Here is a 26,311-nt window from a genome sequence, read left to right on the forward strand (position 1 = left end):
AATTTGCAGATAAAATGAGAGTACAAAAATGCTCCCGTTAGTCTACTTTGAATTTAGATAGATTATTCATTATTTCCAAATAAAACTAAGCCTGCTGTTTCAAACACCATTTCTGTGCACAGATTATATAGCTCATTCTTTTCATAAGGCATGTAAAACAGATTTCAGTTCAAACATTAAAACATTTCACACTTGGGTGTCAGAATTAAAAATACAAGTAAAAGGTTCGCAAAAAACCATGCCTGAACTGCAGAACAGAAGTATACACTAAAGACATTGCAATGTACACGTGCAGAGACATGCACACATGGATATATATGTATATGAACATACTAGGAAGATGAAAAATATGTTTTCTGTTTTGTATGCGACTCAGTCACTTAGCTAACAAGAATGCATGTTTAACCCAGTACTCACATACTGCTTACACAATAATTATACTTTCCTGTTTTTTCAGTACAAGATCATTTCTGTCATACAGTAAAATTGCATGTCTTCCAGTCAATGTCCGACAGTAATGGTGAAATGATGAAATACATTAAGGAAGCATAAGGGACAAGATGAAGGAATACTGAAAGACAAAATTGCACCGAGTCTTTAAGAAGATGAATTTGCCTAATGATGTCTGTTGGTAACTGTAAATTCTCTCTCTTCTTTATTCAATGTCCACTTTTTTTTGAGCGATTCCATTTCTCACATAGTGGAAGAAAATGTATTTTACATGTATATACACATCAGAGGAAATTCCTATCTATACGTTATATTGGAATTATGGAAACATGACAAAGTAAGTTTGTTTCTGTTTAAAACCTGAACTCAGGTAAATCATAAAAACTCACCAGATGTTGGCAAATCATTCCAGCAGAAAGCGTGTTGTTTCAGTGTCGCTGTAGAAATCCTCATGTGCAGCCAAGGGACATCGAACAAATTAAGTGGCATAATAACTTTTGGGGGAAAATTAGATTTCAAAAATCCTGTCATATAAGAAGAGAGAGATGCCTGCAGGTCCCTTGTCTAAAAGCCTATGTCTTCTAACATGGTTATTTTATTTCCTGCATTTGAGCCTTTTATATTTGAAAGATGCTACTCGAAGAACAGACCCTGTAAATAAGACTCTTCACCCCTAGGAAGGCCACTTGGGAGTGAAGATGTCCAGATGATTCTTTGAGCTTGCTTCTTCCACTAAAACCAGCACAGGAATCTGTTTTTTAGACTTTAAATTGTCTTAAGCAGTACAGACTAGATTCTGTCACCCTTGATTATGCAGTGGTATGTTATTTTATAAACAAATTAGTTGTTTCTACTGGTGATTGTCTCTAGTAGAAGGAAAGTAAAGAAAACATAAATATAATCCTATCTACGTACAGAGGCAGGATCCACATCTCCACAACACGCTCTTAGTTTTATGAAGGTCATTGGAAGCTTACGCATCAAGAACTATGAAGCCACCTAAGACACGATGTAATTTCTTTTCTGTCACCACCTAATGAATAAGAACAGTAATGTGTTACATAAGAAGAGTTTATAACATTTCTTGTAACTAGACATGGTTTGTACCACAGAAGTTGGATCTAGTCTTCGAATGCCCTAAAGTTAAGTTTCAGGATATAAACAGGTTTATGGGATCTTGAAGTAGCTCAGGAAAGTTATCATGAGCAGACAGAGGGGTCATCCAGGGCAGTCAGCCTTCACCGCTCCGCAGCTGCCACCCTGATGGGGGATGTGGTCAACATAAGCAAGGTCTGTAGTATTGCCCAGATAATTATGTACCAAGGCCATCTCCTGCTAACCATCCTGTCACATCCCCCGCTCTGAATATGAGACTCAAAAACTGCCTCCCTGCTGACTGCTGACATGCAGCTAGGGCTGTTTCTCATACGGATGCGCTATGCAGCACTGCATGCTTGCTTCTGTTGTGGGACCCAAACCACCAGATGCATCTGGTCAGGACATCACTACGAAATAATTTCTTAGCTAGTAAATAATCTCACTGCCAGGACACCTTTGTTCTTGTATCTACTCACCCTAACGTAGTATCCATCCAAGGCAACTATCTGTGGAACAGCTTCTTACACAATGAACCTTCCCTTTTGCCTTCCTTCAAATTCCCCGCTACCCTTTCACACACCAGCATCATTGATCACTTTCTGTACCTTTCCTGTATCATACGGGTTTATACTGCACTCTCTCTGCCAGTAAATCCTTTGAAACAGAAGCGGGTTACAAGTCTGGCACAGATTTGAAATAGTTCATCTTCTGCTCTACGCAAATAATGCAGAATCCTGAACGCATGCTTTCAATTAGGTCAGTACATGGCCACCAACAATGGCTGTCCATTCCTAAATTAATATTGCTCAGCTGCTACAGCCACTGTTTATTGTTAGAGTGAGTCAAGTCCCTTCCTCTCCTGTGATGTTCCCAGCAAGTTGGCAGAGAGCCACAAGTTGGAAGGACATACACAGACTGCTGTTGTCTTACCCGTACAACACTATTTTCAACATTTATTAGTTCTTCTCCGTAAATGGGCAGCACAAGATCACTTACCACACTGACCTGCAGAAACCTTAGCACAAGTTCTTTGCCCCTTTTTAGGACATCTAAAAATAAATATTTCTTATACATATGCTATTGTATGCAAAAATCTTGCACTGACTCTGGATTTCAGTTTGCCTTTGTGTCGGAATAATTAATAAACAATTCCTATTGCATAGACTTGTTGTACTCCGAGGAAAGTATTAAGTACTCACACACCTAGCAGCAAGTTATTAAAATGATCTTAATATGGAAAAAATTAGGATTCAGTCCCACAATTCTATTTATAATTCTTTGCCTATATGTAAAAAGGACTTCTCCCAGTTCATACATGGATTTTCTTCCCAACGCCATCTGTTCGTTATTAACTTTTGAATAGTTATTTTAAATGGCCCTCTAATGATACTCACATATGTCTGATGGGGGAGGCAAATAGATTTACCTTTTTTATCTTCATAAATGTGCAAACTCACAGAGAATATATATTATTACTTCTATATTAAGAAGTAATATGTTGAATTAATTCCTGGTGTTTACTAAACTGAACATTTATATTCCTTTAGCTGTGTATTTATGATAAACATGGAGTACTATGATAGAGGATGCTTACAAATTAAGTAAGTTCTGCACAGCAAATCAACTACATCTGATCAAATAAAGTCAATTTTTGGAGCTGTCATTGGAATATTGTTTTAAGAATTATGGTTATTGTCATGTAATGTTAGTGATCACTTTTTTCCAAATCAGTCTGGGCCTCAATATAATTAAAAGGGCATGTATGAAATAACAAAGTAGCCAGAACCCTACCTGCCAGCTAAGACTAGGAACTTCAAGTAAGGCTGATCAGTATGAAAGTTACTGTTTTTAAGACGTAAATTCTGTCAATACAGAAAATAATTTAAAACTAATTAAAGGATTAATATATAAAAAGGTTACTATATGACTTAACTATATATAACTGATATATATAGTTTAAAACAGACTTAATGGAAGCCACCTGTGTGTCTCTTTCTGAGATCTCTGGGTTTGAGTTTTATGAAAGCAAGCTCTTTAAATGAACTCCCTGGGTTTGAATGTACACACTCGAAACCCCTTACGACTGAAAATGCAGATTCATTCATTCATTTTGTGTTTTAAATTGCAATGAGCTGTACCTCTCATCATCCAGCCTCATCCTAACAGCAATGCAGAACAAGATATGCACAAGGAGATAACAGAGGACTTACTAAAAACCAAATGGTACAAATTTTGGCATATGTCTGCGCAGTGGCACTGCTTTTGACAAATGACATCTGAACATCCTACAGCATCTGCAACTGGTTTCTACAAGACATGTTTCTGAAGGCACTCAGCAGCAGCTGCCTGCTGTATTCACCATGGAACATCTGGAGATCTTCATATCTTCAGCGACTGATGACATTAAAGTGCAGCGAAGCATTGTTAGGTCCATCCTCACTGGCACTTTGCTTCGTTAATTAACACAATTCTTTGTTTTCCTTCTGTCACTTTGTCTGATGCTTTTTGTAACATTAATGGTGACTTCTTTTGTGGACATTTTCTGTGCATCCCATTTACTCTGTGAAAGTTTTAAACAGTCCAGTGAGTTCCACACTGAGAGCACAAAGAGTCATTGACAATTACCTCCTAATTCACGAAAACAGTTCTACTTAATAAACAGAAAGACTCCAGCATTCTTCACACAGTACTGTGATGTGGAACAACTTTCTCATTCAGCATGGACGCAATCTTTTATAACTGCTATAAAGGCCGTGGATGCCAGCAGGCTTTGGATCAACCCTCTTGGCTATCATTAGCATCTCTGCACGTGTGTATTCTAAAAGCAGAGCAAATAAATCTGCTTTCAGTCCAGAAGTGGAAATCAGAAGTTCCTTTTGATGTCACTGGCAGTTGAGTGTGACTAGCCTGAGACAGAATTTTCTCTACTTTGTTTTACGTTTCTTAATTGAAAACACAGTTTAAAATAACACTTACTTCTGCCTGCATATAAGACCCAAGTAAAATACATACCTTTCAGAGCTTCATCAGATTATTTCCAAATATTCAAAAAAGTCAGTCTGTCTGAGGCATGCAAGTGCATCCCTAATTTAAATTTATCCTTCTCCATCGCCTAGTCTGTCTGCTTGTTGCCATAAGCAACGCACTGTACTGTGCAGTAAACTGGACAGGTTTAGCAAAGGACACTCAGCATTGGGCTGATAGAGACACAGAACTGAGTTAGGTGGGTTTGATTATTGCATTTCCAGTGTTGCATGAGACACTTTGTAAGTGTAAAGAATGCCAGGTAAATTAGGCATCATTTACATGGTAATAATGCCAGGTGCAATAATGCCTGGTAAACTTCCACTGACATGAGTGGAAGGTACATATTTATCTGAGAGCAAAAACTGGTGTTGATTTGCTGGTATGTATTACTGCACATTTCTGCAGCCCGAATACACCTGCTCCTTTGCTATCTACTCCCCCAGTGCTCCTGGTCACACAAGGACTCTCCAAAGACTACACATACCATGAGAATCAAACCAGGTTATTGTCAGTCAGTGACATAATCTGGATACCACCTTTGCTTTTGGGGTGCTTGACCATTATATTGCCTTCACTGGTATTAGGACTCCTTTCAGCAGCAGCATATTTTACTTCCAAGTTGTTTTGACATGACCCTCATGAGAGGATACTAAAATTTCCCAGACGCAGCCTGTGTCACACCCTTTCCCTTTCAACACCACTAACTGTACCCTGTCACGTAACCGATGGTAGGGGTAAGGCAGTAGGATGCTCTAGAGCTTGATGCCTGAGAAAACGAGAAACAGAGAAGTAAAGCAGGTTACCCCCTGCAGCCCCACAGGCCGATGGCAGAACCCAAGTCTCCTGAGAGCACCGGGTGTTGCATCGCATTGTATTCTACAGCATGCGGAGGTAAAAGAAAAACTGTAGTCAATGTGAATATTCAGATGAATAAAATGGGCACATTTTGAGTTGAGGGGGTAGTCACATTCTCTATTCTAGGCATCTAAACTTTAGGTGTCCAAACTGGAAATCTACTCATCTTATGCCTCCCACTTCCCAACTGTCAGCGGAGAAACAGAGCTTCAGAATGGCAAACCAGAGCTGGAGCTTAACTCAGATGATACTACACTTTCACTGTAGGAAAACACATTTCTTTTTTTGACTATAAGAAGTTTAGACAAATTACCTTCCTTTCTTAGACACCTGCATAGAATAATGTAAATGCCCTACTTATCATCAGAAATTTCCTTTGCACTGGGCTGCAACAGTACAGATATATATTACTGAATGTAGCTTAGCTAGAAAAAGGCGGGAGGATACGTTCAAAGCCGTAGGGCCCCAGGTCAGGAACCCACAATTCACTGAGTAGTCCCATTACAGTCAACACTCAGGTTATTAATATGTGGTGGGACTTTGCCCATACTTCCTGGTAAGTCTAAATACAGAAGTAATTTTTCAGTTTTTTGGATGTTCATACATTATTGTTACACTGGATGATCCTTCTGCAAAGTATACAGTAGGTGAGGGGGAGAAGGGGGAGGGATCTGATCCAAAGCCTACTGAAGTTATTGAAAAGAGTCCCATTGACTTTTTCAGGCTTCACATCCAGTCTTGAATGAACCAGAGTTTGTGCAGTGCTCATAATTTAAGAAAAGCAGCAATTAAGGAAAAACACATTCCCTTTCAGATAATTAATTTAAACAGTTCGCACAGTACATGCCATATGCATGGACTGAGCTGAAAAAAAATAAGCATAGGGTTTTTTTGCTGTAACAAGTGTGTGTGTTACTCTGATTGCTGAATAAAACATCAATTTTGTGGCCATTCAGGCATGAGGCATTGTCAGAGGTGCTAGGCTCAATCATGCTGTGGCTGTGATGCAGCCATTTTCTCTTATCTGAAAGCATTAAATACAGTTTGACTGTCACAAAAATAAGTTTGACCTGGTTAAAGCTAGTGCTGAGCATCAGGGAACGTAATTATACTCTTACCTCTGCTGCTCTGAAGCCGTTCTGTCTCTGTGTCGTCGCTCCCGTGCCATGGACCATGGGGTTCGCACACTGAGGACCACCGTTATTCCTCTTCTCGGTGTTCAGCGTTCCAGCTGTGGCTGATGCTGTAGTTACACCTGTCTGAGCTGATTTTCCATCCTCCAGAACACCTAGTAGGGACGCATGAAATTGGGCGATTAATACTGAGGAGCAGTTTATAACTGCAGCTCTGGCTTCCCTCTATTTCTCCACTTTTTTGTGATAGCACAAGTCATGGAAGGTGCTGTATGGTACTACAGTGAAAGCAGTCTACCTCCTTTTGTCACCTTTATCCTCACACTTTCCATTATTTGGCCTTTCTCCTATAGTCCACTGCTCTTTGAAACACTGGCTCAGAAAACATAAAAAACCAGTTAATGAGTGCAGCGCATCAGTAGCCTTTTGGTCACCTGCAGATCTCCATTGGCTTCTCCACACACACAGCTGCTTGCATGACCAAGGGTTTAACTAAAGACCCAGATGGGCTCCCCTTAAATCTGTCTCAATTCTGGTAAATGAAGGGGTTGGATGCGAGCATGACAGATGAGGCTGATATGGATGGAGAGATTGCTGTATTTATGGCTTTGAACATTTTTTTTAATCAGAAGTTGAGGAAAGAAATTCAGGAAAAATATATTTTATACTGTTTTGACTACCAGTAATTGAATAAATGATTAATTTGCTTTCTTTTCTAGCTATGTGGATAAGGCATGCGTTGTACAATATGACATTGGCCAGTCTAAAAGAATTTTCTCATCTTATTGCCTTAACAAAAATCAGTTGTCATTTATGGTGAGTGCAGAGCACTAAACATCTGGTTGCCACACTGGGTCTCAAATCCAAATACAAAGAGCAAGTGGAATGCATGACTGTAGCTCTCAATTTTATTTTTGGCAAAGCTCATTTATAACAAACTTTATGTTCCAATAGAAAAAAACCCCAGATTTACTAACTGGTATCAAAACTGGAGGAAGAAGCAAGGAGTCACAGATACTAAGGGAAAAATAAATATGAGGAAAACCAATGACAGTTCATTGCTACTTGAAGTGTGCATTGTGTCATCAAAACCTTCTGCCACGAATCAGGTGGGAATTCAAGCACAATATTAAGGGTATTAAAAAGGAAGCAAAGTCCTCAATTCTTTCCCAGAAATCTGTAAGAAAAGCTGCTTTATCTGTAGAAAGCAACATCAGTAGCAGCTTGAAGAGGCAATGACTGAAATCAGTAAAGCCTCAACCAAATATTCAAAGTCTTGATATTGAAAATATCTAAAGTTGTGTAAGACTTAAGAAGTCTAAATACAAACTAGTCACTGCAGTTCCCTAAGCAGTCAGAAGATGGTGATAGAGTTTTCCTAAGACAGTTTAACTTGTAGTGGTGGTCACTAAGAATAGAGCTAAATTATCTACTTTTTGATAGAAAAAAAACTTGAGTCGGAACTTGAAACTATTACATTATAGTTTATTAAAGAAACCTAAAAAATACTTCAGTCTTTGGAAGCTGCCTTTTCTGCTAGATATAAAACCTAATGTCGTTCTCCCATCTAAATCTATGGGCAACTTCCCGTAAGACAAGAGTAAACCTCACCTCTCCTGCATCTCCTAAAAGTCCATACCTACTTGTGTTTTAGGTCTTATCTCTTCCTACTACTCCACAGTGCAAGATGAGAGGCAGAAAAATCACTTGGTGCAGACCAGTAAGTGGCCCAGACTGATATCATAGACGAAACCAATTGTCAGGAAGGCAGACGGAGAGGCAATTAGCCGTGTGTGAGTCAGGAGTCACACCATAGTCTACTGCTTCACCTTGCAGTGGAGCTGTGAGAACAAGCTTGCCCACAGCTCTGAACAGGCAAAATGCTCTAGGCATTACATACTAATTCCATTAATTGAATCCTGGATGTTTCAAACACATACGAATTATGAGTTTTTCCTTCTGCAGAGTCATTGTACTAAATTACTTTCCAGCATGTGTCCCTTTGGCCATCTGGCCTCTAAGTAAGTTGTCCGGAGAGTAGCTGTCAGCTGAAAAGCCACTTTGTTCAAGAACAATTGTTCATGTATCAGATTGTGTTGCATCTTTTGGTCTCTCACAGAACAATTTTTCTTACATCAATCCATTTCTGGAAGATGATGGAAAATCTGAGCTGGGAAAATGGTATATTTGGTTGATTTTTTGTCTTCTGTTAGTTTGCAGCCCAAGCATCCTTGTTGCATCCTGCATGGCAGAGGGGAGACATTTTTTGCAATACTTGCCAGAGATGAACCAGGTATCAGCATCTGAGCCTTCCACTATCACTCCCACTACATTTTTAAACACCTAGTGTTTACTGTTGACCTAGTGGTAACCAGTACTAGGGTATCCTAGCAGTGCAAAAAGCTTTTTTATTTTATTCTGAAATATGCTTGCTATTCTGAAGTTAAGAAACTTTTAGATTGCTTTTTCATTGGCAAACAGGTGATTTAGAGAGTGGACAACAGTTCAAAGGCTTCAATGACTTGCTCTTTATGTATGAGGACTGCACACAAATTGCAGTGAGAATGCCTGAGCAGTGGAAGTAAGAGCACAAGATTTGTTCTGCAATTCATAAAGTGACACCTATTTTATAGACTAGATAGATAAGACAAAATGCTGATTGCAAAAGAGAGATGATGTTAAAGAACAGATTAGGAACACGTATTTGCTTTTTAAATAGCAAATATTTTTGCATTGCTATTTGGGGTTTGCCACAGTACACAAAAATGGAAAAGTTAACTTTCTTCTTCTGCACAATCTAGAATTTGCAAGCTAGCAGGGTGGAAATCCTCGGGGTCTTGCCTCAGTGTCGTTTAAACCAAGCTAACTTTTGAGACATTTATATCATCCTCACAGCATGGGTTTGGTAAATAACCTCCTCGGTCTTTCACTGTAGAGCTTCAGTACGAATTTAAACAAACAGGTTCAGTAATGTTGTTTTCATTCTCGTGTTCTCTGCCAGGACAAACCCTGCCAAAAGGCTGTGGGCCTCCTGAGGCCAGGGAAAACAGCAGATCCCATCACAATGCTCTGTCAAATCCATATATTTTATTTTTAAATGAACTGGCAAGCCTAGAATATTCTTATGGCTCCACTCCCAAAACCTGAGTTTCTGGGTGATCACCAAACCCCCACCGATGTGATGGTGACCTTTCCCTCACGAATGGTAGTCAGGGTTTGGGGGACTGCCAGGCTGTTCCCATTATGGGGAGGAATGGATGACAAGAGGCAGGTATTTCACTGCATGTAATCAGGTTTATTTATAAAGAACATACATGAATTCTCTCTCAATGGATGCGGGGAGAATACCCAAGCAGCAGCCCCATTGCGCACAAATCCAAGTCTATAGTTCCAGCAAGAAACGTGCTTAAAAGAATTTGCTCTCCCATGGCAACGCTTACTGTCGTCTTCCTTTTCACTGGCTTGCTAGGCTGCACAGGCGACCTAACTCCTGCATTTCTTACCAGTCCAATAGAAATCCTTTAGGCTGCAGTTTGACAAACACTTTTTTCAGCAGCACCAGGGCAAAAAAAGGTTATTTTAAACTGAAATCAATCCCTAGACTTTATTCATCACCCAACGACGCAAGCAGTCGGACTGGCACAACTTGAGAGGTAGCACAGGAATCGAAACAAGCAGCAGAAAGCAGCTTAGGTTGGTGCACTATCCAATAAAACCAAACCGAACCAAACCCCACTCCTCCAGCTACACTCGTTCTTCTCATTGAGTTGCCTTGCTGAGCTAGCTAAATCCTCTGGAGGTATATTCACATTGCTTCCAACTACCTCTGCGTCAGGGGACATACAATCGTTTCACCAATTTAGCTTGGATTCACCAATTCCCATTGTGTTACGGAAAAAACAGCGTCCCAAAGACTTCCAAAGAAGTTGCTGGCCCAGAGTAAGATGTGATGTGACCGACTGATTACAAATAACCTATACGAAGAAACTTTATTTCTAAAATCTCTTTCACTAAGAAATCTGATGATTTACACCAAATGATGGCAGTTCAAATAATCTTTTCTTTTGTGTATTTTCACATTCAAAATTTGAATAGATTTTGAAAAACCAAATTTGCCCAAGTTTTTTTCCACTAAAATGCCGGCATTAAATTACAGCCTTTTGTTCAAAATTCCCAAAATACAGAAGTTTTGGAAAATTTGGACATGGACAAAAATTAACTGTAGTTATTGAATCTTACAAATCAAAACTAATCAGTCCCTAGGATATCTGGGTATGTTTTAGCTGTTCCACAATCTAAAAGAGTGGCATTTGAGAATAGTTTTACAATTATAGCAATATATAATGAACAGAATGCTACCTAAAATGAGAGGTATCTCAATACAAGTATGAAGACCAGCAAGACAGAATAAATCTGTCTGAAATACGTACCTTATGTGAAGAACAACATGCAAATTAAAGGTAATATAAATTCCCAGAAGAGGACAAAGAGAATAGAACATGACAATTGTGCACTACTAACACCAAAATAAAGCCACTGGTATTTTTAAGTAGTTCATATAAACAGTATAAATAAAATTAGCTCTCCAAGAACTGCTGCTACTCATAATTAATAGTTTATCCTAACGTTGAATATTCAGACTGCCAGTAGGACACCAAGTTTTTCCAGTCTTTCTGGGATAACCTCCTGTTCTCCCTGCTGTAAACAGTGTGTCCAAGCAAACATCAAAATTAGTTTTTAGAAGGCTCTGAACACTTCAATGCTTCTGTTACCTTAATTCTCTAAAATTGTCTTTCTTAATTAACCATAGTTATTATCATCATGATTCTTTGTGTTTCAGACTATTAAGTCCTGTATTAATCACAGGTAGGACACGACCGTTTTGTAAAGAAGAAATGTTTTCTTCGTAATAGAATCGTAGGCAGCAAACTACTGTTCAAAGGCATCTTTCAGTTCCTAAATGGCACTTGGAAAATTTGATGCACATTCACCAATGCATTCAGAGAAATCCATCCATGATGCTCTTTTTTCTCTGCTGGCTCTAACATACTTATGTCCTAACTTCTTTCTCTCAACATCTCCCTCTCTGCCTCACTTACCTTCCTGGCAGACTGCACCTCACTTCTCTAAGAGCAAGAGTCACCAAGTCCCATCTCCCACCAGGTTCTACAAGACCTCTTAATATATGCTAGCATGTGTTCTTTTGTCTACAATCATAATAATTTTTAAATTTTGAATGAGTTTTCAGAAATTCCCAGACGGCAGCCTCCCACAAGTGTGAAAAGTGAAAATAAGATATAATGTACAGATAGGATTCATTTACATATCACCAGAAAATTAATTACATGATACTAAGGCCATGTCTGCAACATTTCTTTTCTGTAAGCACTAGATACTTGAAAGCAATTTATTAATAATACTAAAGTACATAAGTTCTTAATACCTCAGACATTTTGTTTTTTAGGAGATATATACTTAAAATTGTACTCCAAACAGTTGCTCACAGATTTGCAAGCTTATGTCCATTCAAAATAAAGCATGCTTAAATCATACTTTATAACTCTTTAAAACCATTTAAATGGAGAGGTCTAAGAAAGATTTTAAAATAATCATTTTAGTAAATAGGATGTTCATCACAGAGAAGTCAAAGAAAACGTAAAACATGGAATGGAAATTTTAGCCATTAAACCCGTATTTCTGATTTCTTCTATTATAATGACAACACTAGTGATAACAAACCCAAGGATAAACAATGCATAGATGCTGCTGTAGTTCTTCATACAGCCTGGTTACACCTAAGAATTCAAACGATCCTTTACGAGAGTATCTTATACACGAGAGGAAATTTTCACTCTTAAGATTTAACTCTTTCTAATCAGATTTTAGTATGGAAATAAAGATGATGTGAAGAGGGGGAAAATGACATAATTAATTCGGATTGTGAAAGTAAAACTGGAGTAAAAAGCAAAATAGTGTCATGGATCAACAGCTGGCACAGAGAGAGGGAAAAAAGAGAACTGGGGGGGTCAATTTTGTGCACGACAGAAGATAACGGTATGACTTCCTCAAGGCTTTTTGCTAAACCTCATCTACGTATTAGAAAGCTAATATATATTTTCTCATGATCAAGAATGGGAGAAGGAACCAAATAGCAACATTTAGGGGTAGCCCTTAATTATCAGGACCACAGGAAACTTCTCAGACCACAGGTGGCATGAAGGTAGGTCTGCCTGGATGTCTTTGCATAGACCTCGTCAGAAGAGCGATCTCTTAGTAAGAGCCAAGATGAACTGAACACTTCTGTGACTAACAAAAATCAGCAGTGCTGCAATAGCTAATGCTGGCAAGAAATCTGGAAGGAGTATGAAGCCTTGTAGTATGGAGGCGAAGTTAATTTTAGCCAAAAGGATCACATCTTTGTGGAGAAAATTATTCCACATGTGCTTGCCACAATATTCTCCTACCTGATTTCAGAGCAGCAGGTAGTGGCCAAAACGGGACATGAATTCTGACCCAAATATGCTGTAGATCTGACCTAGTGCTGTGGACCCTGTGCTATCACATGCTCTGCTATTGAATAACAAGCACGTATTTGTTTAAAGTGGTTAGTTGTTGATTAGTATGCTAAATTTATATCTTTGGGAGTGACTATGAACAAACCAGTAAGGTTCAATTTTCTGGTTCAGCAACACCCTTTTTTATTTATCGTGGCTGTTATCTCATGAATAATGCATAAGATGCTGTTTCATAAAATGCCTGCATAATAAGATACTGCAATGTAAAAATGGACTCTGAGAAAACTCACAGTAAAGAAGAATGAACAATGTTATCACAACATGCAGTTGCTTCCAGAGGCAATATGTATTTATTACCATCACTGAGTTTCTTCCTTTTAATGCTACAGAGTGATAATAAGTACAGAGAGCACTGAAATACCTGTTTTCTATACCTGTTTTCCTGATTTGAAACTACTCATGTTTGGGAAAACTACACATCTTCTGCCCTAAGCGCTGGTATGTACTTCTGCTGAATAAACAGAACATACAATGGCCCCTATCAAAAATGAACAGAGTGGTGGTTGTGACGAAAGTCAAGGTTAGGTCATTTCCTCCAAAGCAGTAGCCTCAGGGATGAGGCCAGATGATCAGGAAACCTGCAATAGCTTTTTTCCCTAACAAGAAAGAATTTAGAAACGTTCAGACATAGCAGAGAGTGGGTTTGTAAGGCAGGACGAAGGACTGAGAAGATCTGCAGACGGAGGACCTGCTGCAGCAGGAAAATGTCATCAGAAATAATGTTTTGCATTCATTGAATCAGCAAATACAATAATGCAATAAATTTACTGCCCAGACATGCAGACAATCCAGAATTATTTATCTGAACACTAATTCAATAGGAATTTTAGACAGTGAAGCAAAACAAAACAAATGTACTTGCATCTTCTACGCATTCTGTATCAGCCATCGAAATTCTGTGGAGTCTCTCTTTAGAGGTGCCAGAGAAATGCTTCCCCCACAGGCTGAGGAAAAGGCAGGGGAAGGAGATCTGTTCTCCTTACATGAAGCCCTCCACACACGGCAGGTCCCTCCAAAGCTGACTTGAACCAGGCAGGGCTGAGCCATGCCTCGGCTGCAGCTCGCGACAACAGGCGCAGGGGAGCCGCCTGCCTTCCTCCCTGCTTCCAGGGGATGCTTATTTGAACTCAGCTCGCCCAAGAGCAAGAACAGCCCCTTCATTCTCTGTTTAGAAGGTATCTGCTTCACTTTCAGCGCTAAGGGAAGCAGGTGATAAATAAGAGGAAATTCTGTATTTGTGCAAGACAACGGGGCTCAGGTAATAGCTAACAGCAAAAGGCAAATCAGACTCTTAGGTCCTGATCTGGCCATGGTTTTCTCACGTTCAGGAGCCTTATGGAATGATGTTCTTTTGTAAGATTACGGTATTAAATGTCAAATTCAGTACAAAAAGAACTGGCTCACAATGAATATATTTAATGCTTTTAAATGACTTTATGCACATTGGAGTCCTGGCAAAACTGGGAGACCAAGCACTACATTTTGCGACAGTTTTGGATGGCAGGTTTGCTTATTTTCCTATGGCCTGCCACTTCATTTCTGAGCATAAAACAAACAAGAGTCCTATAGATCTGTATTTCAAAACTTCTTTTACCATTGCCATTTTGAAATGAAGCAAGAGGCTCCTCTTTGTTAGATAAAAGGAATTTCTAAAAGATTTTAAAACTGGAATTTAACATACACACACATAAATAAGCATACAATAAATAGCTCTGAAAGTGTGATCAGATTTATTACTATAATATGAAGATTTCTACTATAGAGTATTCACGGATTCTAGCAGACAAGGAGAATATAAAAAGGGCAGCATTCCAGGTACAGGCAGATGCTGAATCTTTGCATATTGGTATATTTTGATTTCAAATTACGACACAGAATCATGGTACACCTATCTTGTAAATAAACTTAGAAGTGTTGCAACCACATCTATGAAATGAAAGGTGAATATAAAATTAGTATTTATTCCAAATAGAAAAAGCACAATCAACACTCTTTAACAATGTGTGATCATGTCAAAGCTCAAGACAAAGGATACTGCATGGAAAATAGACTCCAGAAGCAGAATAAGGGGGAATTGATCTGACCATGAAAAAAAGATAGGAAAGGTAAACTTGAAAGAATTGTAACCAGGGTGCTAGGGAAGGACTTAATGGCACAAAGACAGCGGAGTTTGATGGATGAAGATACAAATTTTAATAACTGCAACAGGAAAGAAGAACTAAATTTTCACTATATTGTGGAATAAGAATTGGCTACATTTTGGAAGACATTGAAGGCTGAGTACATTTTATGCCTGGGAAAATCACAAGATGGAACGGATTAAGCAATTTACCAGTGCCACATGATGTGCCAGAAACAGATCAGTCATTCCTCTAAAGTGAAAAACTAACACACAAATAGCAAGCCTCTGAAGTGCTTTTCATAATACTGCATTTTAAAACAACGGGCAGTGCAGGGATGTGCTTCTCCACGTGCAAAGATAGAGGCTGTTTCGCTACCGCCCATGAAAAATTCACCTTAAAAATGATACCCTCCATGCACAACACCTCACATCACAGGTGTACAAACTGAGTCAAGTCAAAGGTGCTTGCTTTTGGCTCAGTTCCTGTCTGACCCTTTCCTTAAAATACAAAGAAAGACGTTCCCATTACAGGAAAGCGCTGTGCAAGATGGAAAACAGGCAGCAGAGTGCTGGCCCTCTCTCAACCACCCTGACCACAACTGTACCCACCCTGTTTTAAGACAGGTTCTGAAGAGTGGCTTAGATTTGCAGATGTTGGCGTGGTCTTTCCTTCTCCTTAGGGATGTGGTAATGAAACATCACTCGTTATGTTTTAGACTAACTTCCAACACAGAAATGGAAAGTATTATTACCATTCTCATTACCTAGCTAATCACGCATGGAATTTTAAGATGAGTAGATAGCATCATTTCAATTAATCATACTGAGGAGCAGCAAAAATATTTGGCAGACTAAACAGAAATCCTTATGAAATACATCTATATGTACATGAAACAAGCTGAAATGACTCTTCAGTTTCACTCACCAAGGTTCAGCAGCTGGAAATTGATGCTAAAGGTTCCAGGTAAAACATTAGGCATGTATTTTAACAATGAGTGATTAGCTACTGGGCTAATGTCAGGCACTGGAAAGCTGTAAATTAAGTCTGAACATCCCAAAGATATGCTCCATATGGGAATTAATTTAGGAAAGACCAGTGGGCTGTATGGCCAGGTGACATTTCCAGCCTTACAGTCTATGAATATATGAAAGGATACTGATGACTTAATTGGCTCACGGTATGACTGTGATCATAAAATGCTTTGGCTCAAGATATCTGTATGCATGTGAAAAAGTTATCACTCACATTCAGTGTTCATCCTAAAATGAAGGCAGTAGCTGGGTTAAAATCTAATGACATCTGCTGTTAATAATGTACTAGATAAATCCACGACATTTTTTTCATCTTTTCCGCAGTCAGTGCTAAACACTCAGAAAGCAATTGGCACCAGCTTTACTCAAGTGGCAGAAATTCATACTTCTAGCACTGCAAGTGCTTAAAACAATTCTGATGGGCCACCTGGGAAATACTAGCAGTTTACAAGAGTGACAATTGCAATGTGAAGACAATATCCAGATGAAACGTACAGAGACAGAAACATGACCATATGCATTGCTAGGAAACTGGTGAAAAAAAAAAATCAAAAGATTTCAGTCAATCAGTAGAGGGATTGGCTGATTATTTTGCTCTTCGGTAGCTAGCATCCATCTGAACAGGCCAGCCTGAATCCATGATCTTCCAGGAGCAATGAGAGGCTCAACGTTACTTCTTTTTCATCAGATTCTTAAAATTTAAGGCTCAGTCAAGCAAGCAGCAATGCAGAAACAATCTGGAGGCGCTCGGTGGATTCAGGAAAACCTTAAAATGGAAAAACCTGCCTCGCAGCCTACAGCTGCCCATGCTAATCGGTAAAATGTCACTCCCCCATCTACCTGTTTACTTTTAACCTGTATTTTTCGTAAACAGAAGAGAAAAGGCAGTGTGACAGTCCAGGGAATTAATTATGCATGTACTCATCAGACAATAAAATTAGGATAGGAACGCATTATTTCTTTGCGTACACTAAAGGACCAAGCCACTTTTTTCATGCAAGGCCACTGCCAAGAAATGCATGCGATCACACGGCTTTCAAAATATTATCCGCATAATCTAGAAAAGAGTGCTGCTTTATGCGAGTCAAACAAAAAGCCTCACAACAAACTCATGGCTTTGATCATTCAGTTTCTGAGTCTTAAGTATAACAGTATTTTGATTTAAGATAAAATCCAACTTTGAATCTCAGATTTTTTTAACTGCAATCAATTTATTTCAATTTTGAACTACAGGAATACCTGAGAAAAAAGCGGGATGAGCAATATCAGTTCTGTTTCTATTAAGAAATATATTTCTATACCTGACTACAGGTACAGAAAAGACAGATTTCTGTCACTTAAATGCTGGATTACTGCAATATGTGCTCAATGTGGAAATTTTGGAAATTTTAATCAACAGGCAGTGAGGTAAACTGCACTCTGAACTGTGTTTCCTGTATGGAGTGCATTATACCTCTACTTTGAGATTGCCAGGAGTCTTCACTTAAAGCTAATTCCATTTTTAAGTGTTCATTTTGAACTATACATTCCTAAACTGGAAAATACAGGATTAGAACTGGCCAGACAGTGTAAATTCATTCCTGAGGAAAAGAAAAAAGAATTTTGAAATTTACTGAATCGGGATATAAAGGGGAAGGAAAAAAAAAAAAAAAGAGAGAGCTTTTTCCACAAGAAGAAGGATTTTGCAGAGCCATTTCCTTCTGAGAATCCTGCAGGCAGGACCTGGCATTGACAAAAGCCCACTCAGGCTCCCTGCTCAACCCCTTTCAGACACTCTCCCTCTCTCTCCATCCCTCCTCCCCGCTGCAGAGGCAGAGGGCAACAGCTCTTCATCTACTTAATGACACCCCTTGGCTCTCAGGAACAAAGAAAATTTTTCTCCTGAAAGATTTCAATGCTGCAAGAAGGATTTTTTTTTCTGCTGGAAAATTATCCAGAGAGAAGGTTCCAAATCATCTCTCCTGCAAATCACCTCTATGGATGCCCAACAACCTTTCTCCTTTCTGGTACTGTGACAGCTAGGAAAGCCTTTCATGTCATTCAAGTGTTCATGCACATTGCATTTTTAGTGAATTTATTTTATCCGCGGGTAAATGATTATACCGGGGCACACTGTGGGCGATCAATCCTGGTAGGTCTGCTTTAGGCTGCAGGAGGGATTTAGCAAGAATGTTGGCCATTAGCTAAATGGGAATTAATCAGAGACTAAGAGACCTTGTGGAACGGTTATCATAGTATACTTAAAATTTTTTTTTTAATTATTTTTTTACAGCTTTTGCAGTGCTTTGAGAGAATCCTAGAGGCAGAAAGCGCAACAAAGAGGCTGCCAAGGAAGGAGCAGGCAGATGGAGATCCCTGCCCAGGCCCTGCCGTCCCCTCCTGCCGCAGGGGCATGGGGCGGCTGCTCTCACCTGAGACACCGGGACCTTTCAGGAGGCTCCGTGCGGTACCTGAATGTCACTAACCACCTACCATTAAATGAGACTGAAGTTCTTCCCGCAATTGAGTCTAATACATTTCACAAAATAGCAAGCTGAAGGTTCATAATAGAAGAAATTTTCTCATCTATCAATTATTTCTGATACTTTAAAAAACATTTTTGCTTGCTATGGACTCTTCCTTTTTACATGGCAATTTATATTTATTAATAAAGCATGAATTTAAAAATACTTTTAGAGGTGGTGGAGGGAGGTTGCTTAGTATGTTCTGATGGGCCAGGTAAGTATCATCACTGACATTTTTTAACTGAATCAACAGAACCAAATAAATACAACACCCACAAAGCACATAATTACACAGAATGGCCATAATGCAAAACGGCAGCAACAGTCCCATCCAAATTACTTACATTCCCTACACATTATCTCAAACAACATTTGCGCCTGTAACAATCCTACTCTCATAATTTAGCAAAAAGCTTAAGCACGGGTGGTCTCAAGATCAATGGGACTTTTTCCATGCTTAAAAGTAAGGAGATGCTTAGTTTTGGAGGGTGGGATGGGGAGGGGTAGAATGACTCAGGGGCATAAAATGAAAATGCCAAAGTTCTCTGACAATATACTGAAATATTTTGTTGCTTCCAATCTGTATTTCAGCTTTTGTTCTTAAATGACATCTGCACCTATGTGAAATTAAGACAGTATTAAACTATCAGATGACAGCAAAGATGAAAATGTATGGATTGGAAGAATTAACAGCAATGGTTGGGCTGAAAAATACGGTTATTACAAAAAGCTGTATTTATCAGCTGAGTCTAATTTTTCCAATAATTTAAACGCTGTCTTATGGTGGAGTAAATACTGGTTTAGGCCAATACTGGAATCTTTGACTGGGTTCTATGCTACGCAAACCCCAATATGGGGTTGAATGAAGAACAGCAATCTGGTTGCTATCTAAGGTTCTTTATCACTCCCTGATACATAGACTGATGCAAAAATGTCATTTTTTACTGGCAAAAATTGTTACTTTTCCATTTCTGAGGGAGGCACAGAGCTGGGTGGTGCATTCGTGTTATTTCCCTTCTATCCGGCAGACGTGCTCTGGAAAGTCTGACTCGAAGTCCCTAAAGCGTATGGGAATGGTTAACTCTTCTAAAGCTGCAGGGTCTCTGGGCTTTTCCATTGCTTTGGCTTACCTCCACATTTGGTACCGAGTTTGTACTTGCAGTACTGACAGCAAGGTTTGCTATTTATGTGGTCTTCCAGAGTTGCAGAGGGATGACACAAAACTAGGTGCCGTGCAGAAAGAAACCCTTTGAAGAATAGCCCTACCAAATCATGCTTGTAAGAAAGAGATTTTCAGAGGGCTTTGAACCCAATCTTCTTCTTGTGCAAGTGGAAGCACCTATGCAAACCCACTCTACAGAGGCACTTAACACATGCAAGAAGTCTGTTACCCATCCATATAAATGTTAACACACAAAAATCTGGTGTACAAAGTTGAGCAGGCACATGAGAAGGCTGCTTTCTGAAAGCTAGATGGTAAAAATTAGATCCAAAAACTTTCTCTTCCTACTCTATGAAACACCCCACATGCTATTTTAAATTTTCTTCCACTTTTTGTGTGATTTAGAAAGGTTTCCTCAGTACCGCCCTCCATACAGAGGCTAGTGACAACTGAAATGGCAGAGATCATATAATTAAAATCCAGAAAAAATATTTAAATGGGATCCCTTAGCAAATACCATATCATTATATCCAAGGTGTGGACTAAGGTGGAATAGGGAATTCCTGTAATATATCTACAGTCCAGGAAAAGGCTGTATTTATTCACTTTTACTGTAAAACTCTAATAAGGTTATCTCCTGAAAAGATCACGTCAGAATCACTGCTGTAATTGTTTCTTAAACATACCAGATTTTGAACCAACCCGTTAATAAAAGAACAGCAGTAAATGGGCGTAAGAGCAAGGAGATACTGATATACCCATATTACGCCCTAGCAAAAGGGATTCCTCTCTGGCTCTTAAACTAAAATAGATTTTTTATTAAATACTTCTCTGCAGTCTGATTTACAAGAAACCATCTGCTGCACAAAATAAGTTCCTCATTTAAAACCTGATGCTTGCTTATGCATTTCTGTTGAGCTTTTAACTTTACTTATACCTGGTAAATGAAGGAGCAGATGACTGCAGCTGTGGTCCAAGCCAGCACCAGTCCCTGTTGTTATGGCAACTGGTGTTCCCACAGCCCTGCTCTTTGGCTGCAGCTGCTTCCAGCCGCTCCTACCGGAAAGCATGGAAAAGCAATTTTCAAAAACTTCTCTATGAAAGGTTACCTCTGAAACCCCTGATTCTGCATGCTGAGTCTCCACCAGAGGCTAATGGCAAAGATGAACCTGGTCTATAAAACTCCCCAGAGTTATCAGCGATCACAAAATAGCAGAGTAGCAGCATATGCGGATCATTTAAGCCAAGAATTATTCATAAATGCAAAACTATATTAAAAGCAACTACACAAGATAAACTGTTAGCCAGCCAGATTCCTACATACTGATAAAATTTCTCCTGAATTCCTCTGATTTTATTTACTTATTTTACAAAGGACTCAATTCTACTCCCATTTCATAGCTATTTTGCAAATGTCTTCACTAGGGAATGAACCAATCCTAAATTGCAGATTTCATTTCTGGCAGACCACTGACTGCAAGTACGTTTGCTGATGCCAGGAGCAAGTTTTCCTCCCAAGTGCATCTGGTGAGTCTGTGGGAAAACTGGATAATGTTTTTCTTTAATACGCTTCAGGAGGAAAGACTTTACCATAGAAATAGTGCAAAGTACAAAGAATAAAAAACAATTGTGTTTAAAGTCTTAGCCGATACTGAGAGTCAGGTAATGATAAAAAATAAACAGATGTTTTATTAGTTGAGGCACTGAACAAATGAGTCCTGAGGCATCAATATGCAGCTTTTCAGTTCTGATGCAGGAGAATTATTTTTTACTTGATTACTACATCATTTTAAAATTAATTATTTTTATTTGCATTTCAGTAACAATCTCCAGCCATGACTGGGGTCTTACTGTGCTGGTCGCTGTTGGAAAATAGTAAGGACAGATCCTGTCCTAAGGAGTTCGTAGCCCATGAGCTAAATCATGATTGTAAGGTCTCTCTAACCACGAGGCAACGTGCTGCTTTCTCCACTCTGAGGCACTTTCAAGTATAATAAAGAAAAAATAATTGAAGACAGCAGCTAACGTAGGCACTGAAAAATGGAAAGAAATAGAAATAAGATGACTTAAAGCCTGCTTTAAAACAAACAAAAAATTTTTGTTGTCGTTGATATTGAATGGGTTTACAGTACTGGTTTCCAGTAGGAAATTGTGCATTTTGTTACTAGCCTACACACACACACAAACATATATATACAAGTTATCCCAATGTAACACAGCAGGCTGTGCAAATGTGTTCCAAAACACTTGACAGTTTTGGTGCAGTTTTGTTAATTCAGCCTTTTCCCCGCGATTTGCTTGTAACCCATGGTGACTGCCCTGGGGACTCGCCTGCTCCTGCTCCTTCTTACCTCCCCAGAAAGTCATTACTTGTGCTAACACTTCCCCTTAGCTGAATCAGACCCTCAAAAAGAGAAAGTGAATTGTGCAAAGGGTTGCAAGGATCAAGGAACGGTTACTAAGCAGAAACGCAGTCTATTATTTTCCCCAGCTATAGCCTACGCAGTAGCTGAATCCTGTGAAAAGTTCTCCGCTTACACAGCAATGGATGTTCTTAAGAGAAACTGCGCTATTGTATGGGCTCACTGCGAGTCTTTCCTTTTTTCCTCCCTCCTGGAAGCCACTCACCCTATGAACAGCGAGTACGCTTATCTTCTAGAAGATGTCTTTCAATTTCATCACCTGCAGTGCTTCATGAAGTTATTTATTACTTTTCTACCCCTCTTCAGCCCTGTCAATTTACCCTGTTCATCACTGTCAAAGCCCCAGCAGTGTACTGCAACCAGTTGCTACCACCTATATTCGTGGCTGTTAGTGACTTGTTGTGCACCTAGGAAAAGTTGTCTGTCTTATTTTAGCTATATTAAAACAACTGATATTGTCCTATATGTCTTCCTGTAAAAAAAAGGGAGATCGCAATACACTCTATTAAAATGGATGTAAAAAATCAAGTAGGGAAGTGAATAAATATTCTAAGAAAGGATTAGTTGAAATAGGAAAAAAGGAAAAGTGAAGGGAAAATTAAAAAACCTTATCACTTCCTTTTTAATGTAATAATATTTTAGCTTTCAAAATGCTTTAGCGAAGATACAAACATTTGGCTACACAAATACATGTATTTGTAGATATATATATGAGAGCAGAGACAAAAAGCTAAATATGCTGACTGACAAAAAGAGAAGGATATAACGAAATTTTGGGGTGGGATGAGATTGCTAAGATTAATATATGGTAGTTACTAACACTTTCCTCATTGATACACTTGCTGATCCTGCATACCATACGTCCTTTCATCCCTGAGTGATTTACCCCTCTTTCCATTTTGATGTCCAATGTCTGGTGTTGTTTTTTCCACTTAATTGAAACATGTTGACAATCACAGGCACCTTTTACTGCTTTTGGCTTTTTCCTGAAATCTTTCCTTCATCCGGCCTCCACTTCTCTCTCTTCACAGAATTTCACCAATTTATTCCAAGTGAAAAATGACAAGGAACAACTTCATCCTCTTCTCCCCAGCCGCTTTTGGCTGCCTCCCCCCTTTCTAGGTCCCAGTTACAGAAGTTTCCTACCTCCGCTTACACCAATGTCATGATCCATCTCCTCATCTCCCCCATCCTGCTCTTACCCCCTCCCTTACTCTTCCCTTTTGTCTCTCACTCTTGGGCACTTTTCAGTTCTCACAATAAAGGCATGTTTTCCTCTTCAGGTCTTAAACCCATACTTGACCTCATTTGCCCCTCCAGCTGCTGCTTCCTCTCCCTTTCATCTGTAAATTCACTGAACGTCCTGTTTCTAGTCCCTGGAGTACCTCGCTTTATTCCTTTCCTTTCCTACCCTACAACAGCTCTCAGCGAAGTACTTTATGACTTTCAAGGCACTAATTGGGACCAGTGTGCGTTCCTCAGGTTCCTTAAGCTGCTGCCACCACGGCTGTGTTGAAGGGTGAATCTCACCCTTCCTGAAGTCCTACTCGTCCTTCCTTTGCTCCTGTTAGTCTGCCCTCTCCTCGTTCCCTTCCTCTCTAATCTCTTCTGCAAGGTTTTCGTGTAAAGAGTTTCTTTTACCCCAAGCAGTCTCCATTGGATGTGAGTGTTGTCCTCGTCTCCTTATCTCTGGTATTCTCATCTGTAAACACAAATTCAAATATCGCATGTTTCTATGAAGAAAACTTACTGATCTACCTCTTTATCACCTCCTATTCAATATCAACCCTCAGACTACCTGGCTTCTGTATATGATGTTTAGGCACCAACTCAAATTAAACATGGCTAAGATAATGCTAAGGATGGGTACTGAGGGAACACGTGCTGTGTCTTCATTGCTGGAGACAAGACTGTCACCTGTCATTCAAGCTTACCGGCCAGTATCACCTTGAACCTCTTTAAATTCCTTATATAATCTTTTTTAATACAGCATTTCATATACCAACTCACCTTCAAATTCTCATAATTTCTGTGGTTACCACGAAGTCTGTCTTCAGCCTTCAGGAGTACAACGTAAAGCCTCCCTCTCGTATTTCGGTCAGCGCAGAGTCATTATCTCCCTACTCCAGCTGGCCTGCGATGCCCACCTTTGTGAATTTTCACTCCTGCGCTTTCATGATTTCTTCCTCGTGCTTTGTAGCTCACTATAAAAGTCTGCAAAGCTACTTCTTTTCCTCTGAAGCTGCCTATAGGCATTTACTGCTTTATACGCAAATTATAATCTATCTGGAGCAGCAACCATTTTCATGTTGTGTTTGTACAACATCTCGCATGATGAATTTCTGGACCTAGAGAGATTTCTAGATACCGCTGCAATACGTAATAATTCTGAAAACATTTTAAACCTCACATCAGAGCTCCTCATTCCCTCTCCCATCTCTGCCCCTACTGTAATACCTCAGGTGCACAACTAAGCATGCACTACATTGACAAGAACTGGGAAATTGAAACTTGTAGGTCAGCTCCTGTGCAGCCCACCATCTGAACTGTTTTGCTAAAAAGGAGTATTACACAACAAAAGCCTCTAAGACCAAGCTCTCTGCCCTGCTGGTGATGTTATTACATAGCTGACGGCATTTATACACTCTCTCATAACCAAGCACCACCGTGAGAAGGTCTCTGGATGCTGAACCAGCTCGTTTAAGGGAAAGCCCGGGGCGCGGATGGCGGGTCTCGGTGCCTTGGCCAGGAGCAGAGGGGCAGCAGGGAACGGCAGATGCCCCGAGCGCACCGTGCTGCCGTGGCAAACCCGCCGTATTTCTAGGCACAGACTTTGGCATCTACATTTCTTGGTGGGGGTAGAAAAAGACGGTCTTCGAAAAGCAGGTAGAGCGGATAGATAGGCGGCTATACACACCTATACGCACGCTGTATACGTACGTACAGGTGGATACACACACCTATACACACACAACGTATGCATGCGCAGGCGGACAGCACCCCCACCTACACACTGTGTGTGTCTGTAGGTACGCACGCTACAGCCCGTCCCCTCCCCGCCGGCCCGCCCGCGGCGGGGCCCCACTCACCGGGGCGCGGGGCGCCCGGCTCCCGGCCGCCGGCCTCGGCGCTGCCGCCCTCCTGCGGCGGGCTCTCGGAGTCGGTGTTGGTCAGCCAGGTGGACTCGGTCTCCCGCGTCCAGCTCTCGTAGTAGCGGGGCTCGATAGCGTCGGCCCTGCTGCCCCCGCAGCCCATGGCGGCGGCCCGCTCACTGCCGCTGCCGCTGCCGCCGCCCGGGCAGCATCGCGCCGCCGGGCCGGGCTCCGCCGCCGGGCACCGCTCCCCGCCGCCCCCGCTCACGCCCGCCGCCCCATCCCTGCTCCCCGGCTCTCCCCGGCTTCGCTCCCCCTTCTCCCCGGCTTTATCATCTCCACTAGCCCCCCCTCCCTCCTGGCTGTCCCCTCCCCTTCTCCTCCCGTTGCCCCCTTCCCTCCCCTCCCGCTTTTCTCCTCTCTCCCAGCCCGTCCCCGCTGTCTCCCCACCCCCGGCTCCCGGGGGCGGGCGGCGGAGCCCCCGCGGCGAGGGGCACCGCTGCCTCGGCTGCGGCGCTGGCTCTGCCCTGCGGACCCCGGGCACCGGCGGGCGGGAGGGCGGGGACGGCCGGGAGCAGGCACACGCCTCGGGCGGGCAGGCTTTCCCTCCTCCCTGGATGTATACATACAGGATTTACACATAGAGGCTGGCAATCATAGAATCGTTTAGGTTGGGAAAGACCTTTAAGATCATCAAGTCCAACCGCTAACCTGTCACTGCCAAGTCTTCACTATACCATGTCCTCGAGCACCAAAAGTCTACTCATCTTTTAAATACCTCCAGGGATGGGGACTCACTTCCCTGGGCAGCCGGTTCCAATTCCTGACTGCCCTTTCA

At 40.7% G+C, this 26,311-nt stretch overlaps 1 protein-coding gene across 1 annotated transcript; it reads right to left on the minus strand.

Annotated features, from left to right (window-relative positions):
- Positions 1 to 2,433: 2,433 nt before the first annotated feature.
- BAALC (BAALC binder of MAP3K1 and KLF4) lies at positions 2,434 to 25,636 on the minus strand (the record flags this gene model as incomplete). Its single annotated transcript, XM_082315424.1, has 3 exons — positions 2,434 to 4,108; positions 6,549 to 6,718; positions 25,471 to 25,636. The coding sequence occupies 3 exons, from the start codon at positions 25,634 to 25,636 to the stop codon at positions 4,004 to 4,006; spliced, it is 441 nt and encodes a 146-aa protein (XP_082171550.1). The 3' UTR covers positions 2,434 to 4,003.
- Between the last annotated feature and the right edge of the window lie 675 nt (positions 25,637 to 26,311).

Source organism: Platalea leucorodia (genome assembly GCF_965183815.1).
Source record: "Platalea leucorodia genome assembly, chromosome: 1".
NCBI classification, from domain to species: domain Eukaryota; kingdom Metazoa; phylum Chordata; class Aves; order Pelecaniformes; family Threskiornithidae; genus Platalea; species Platalea leucorodia.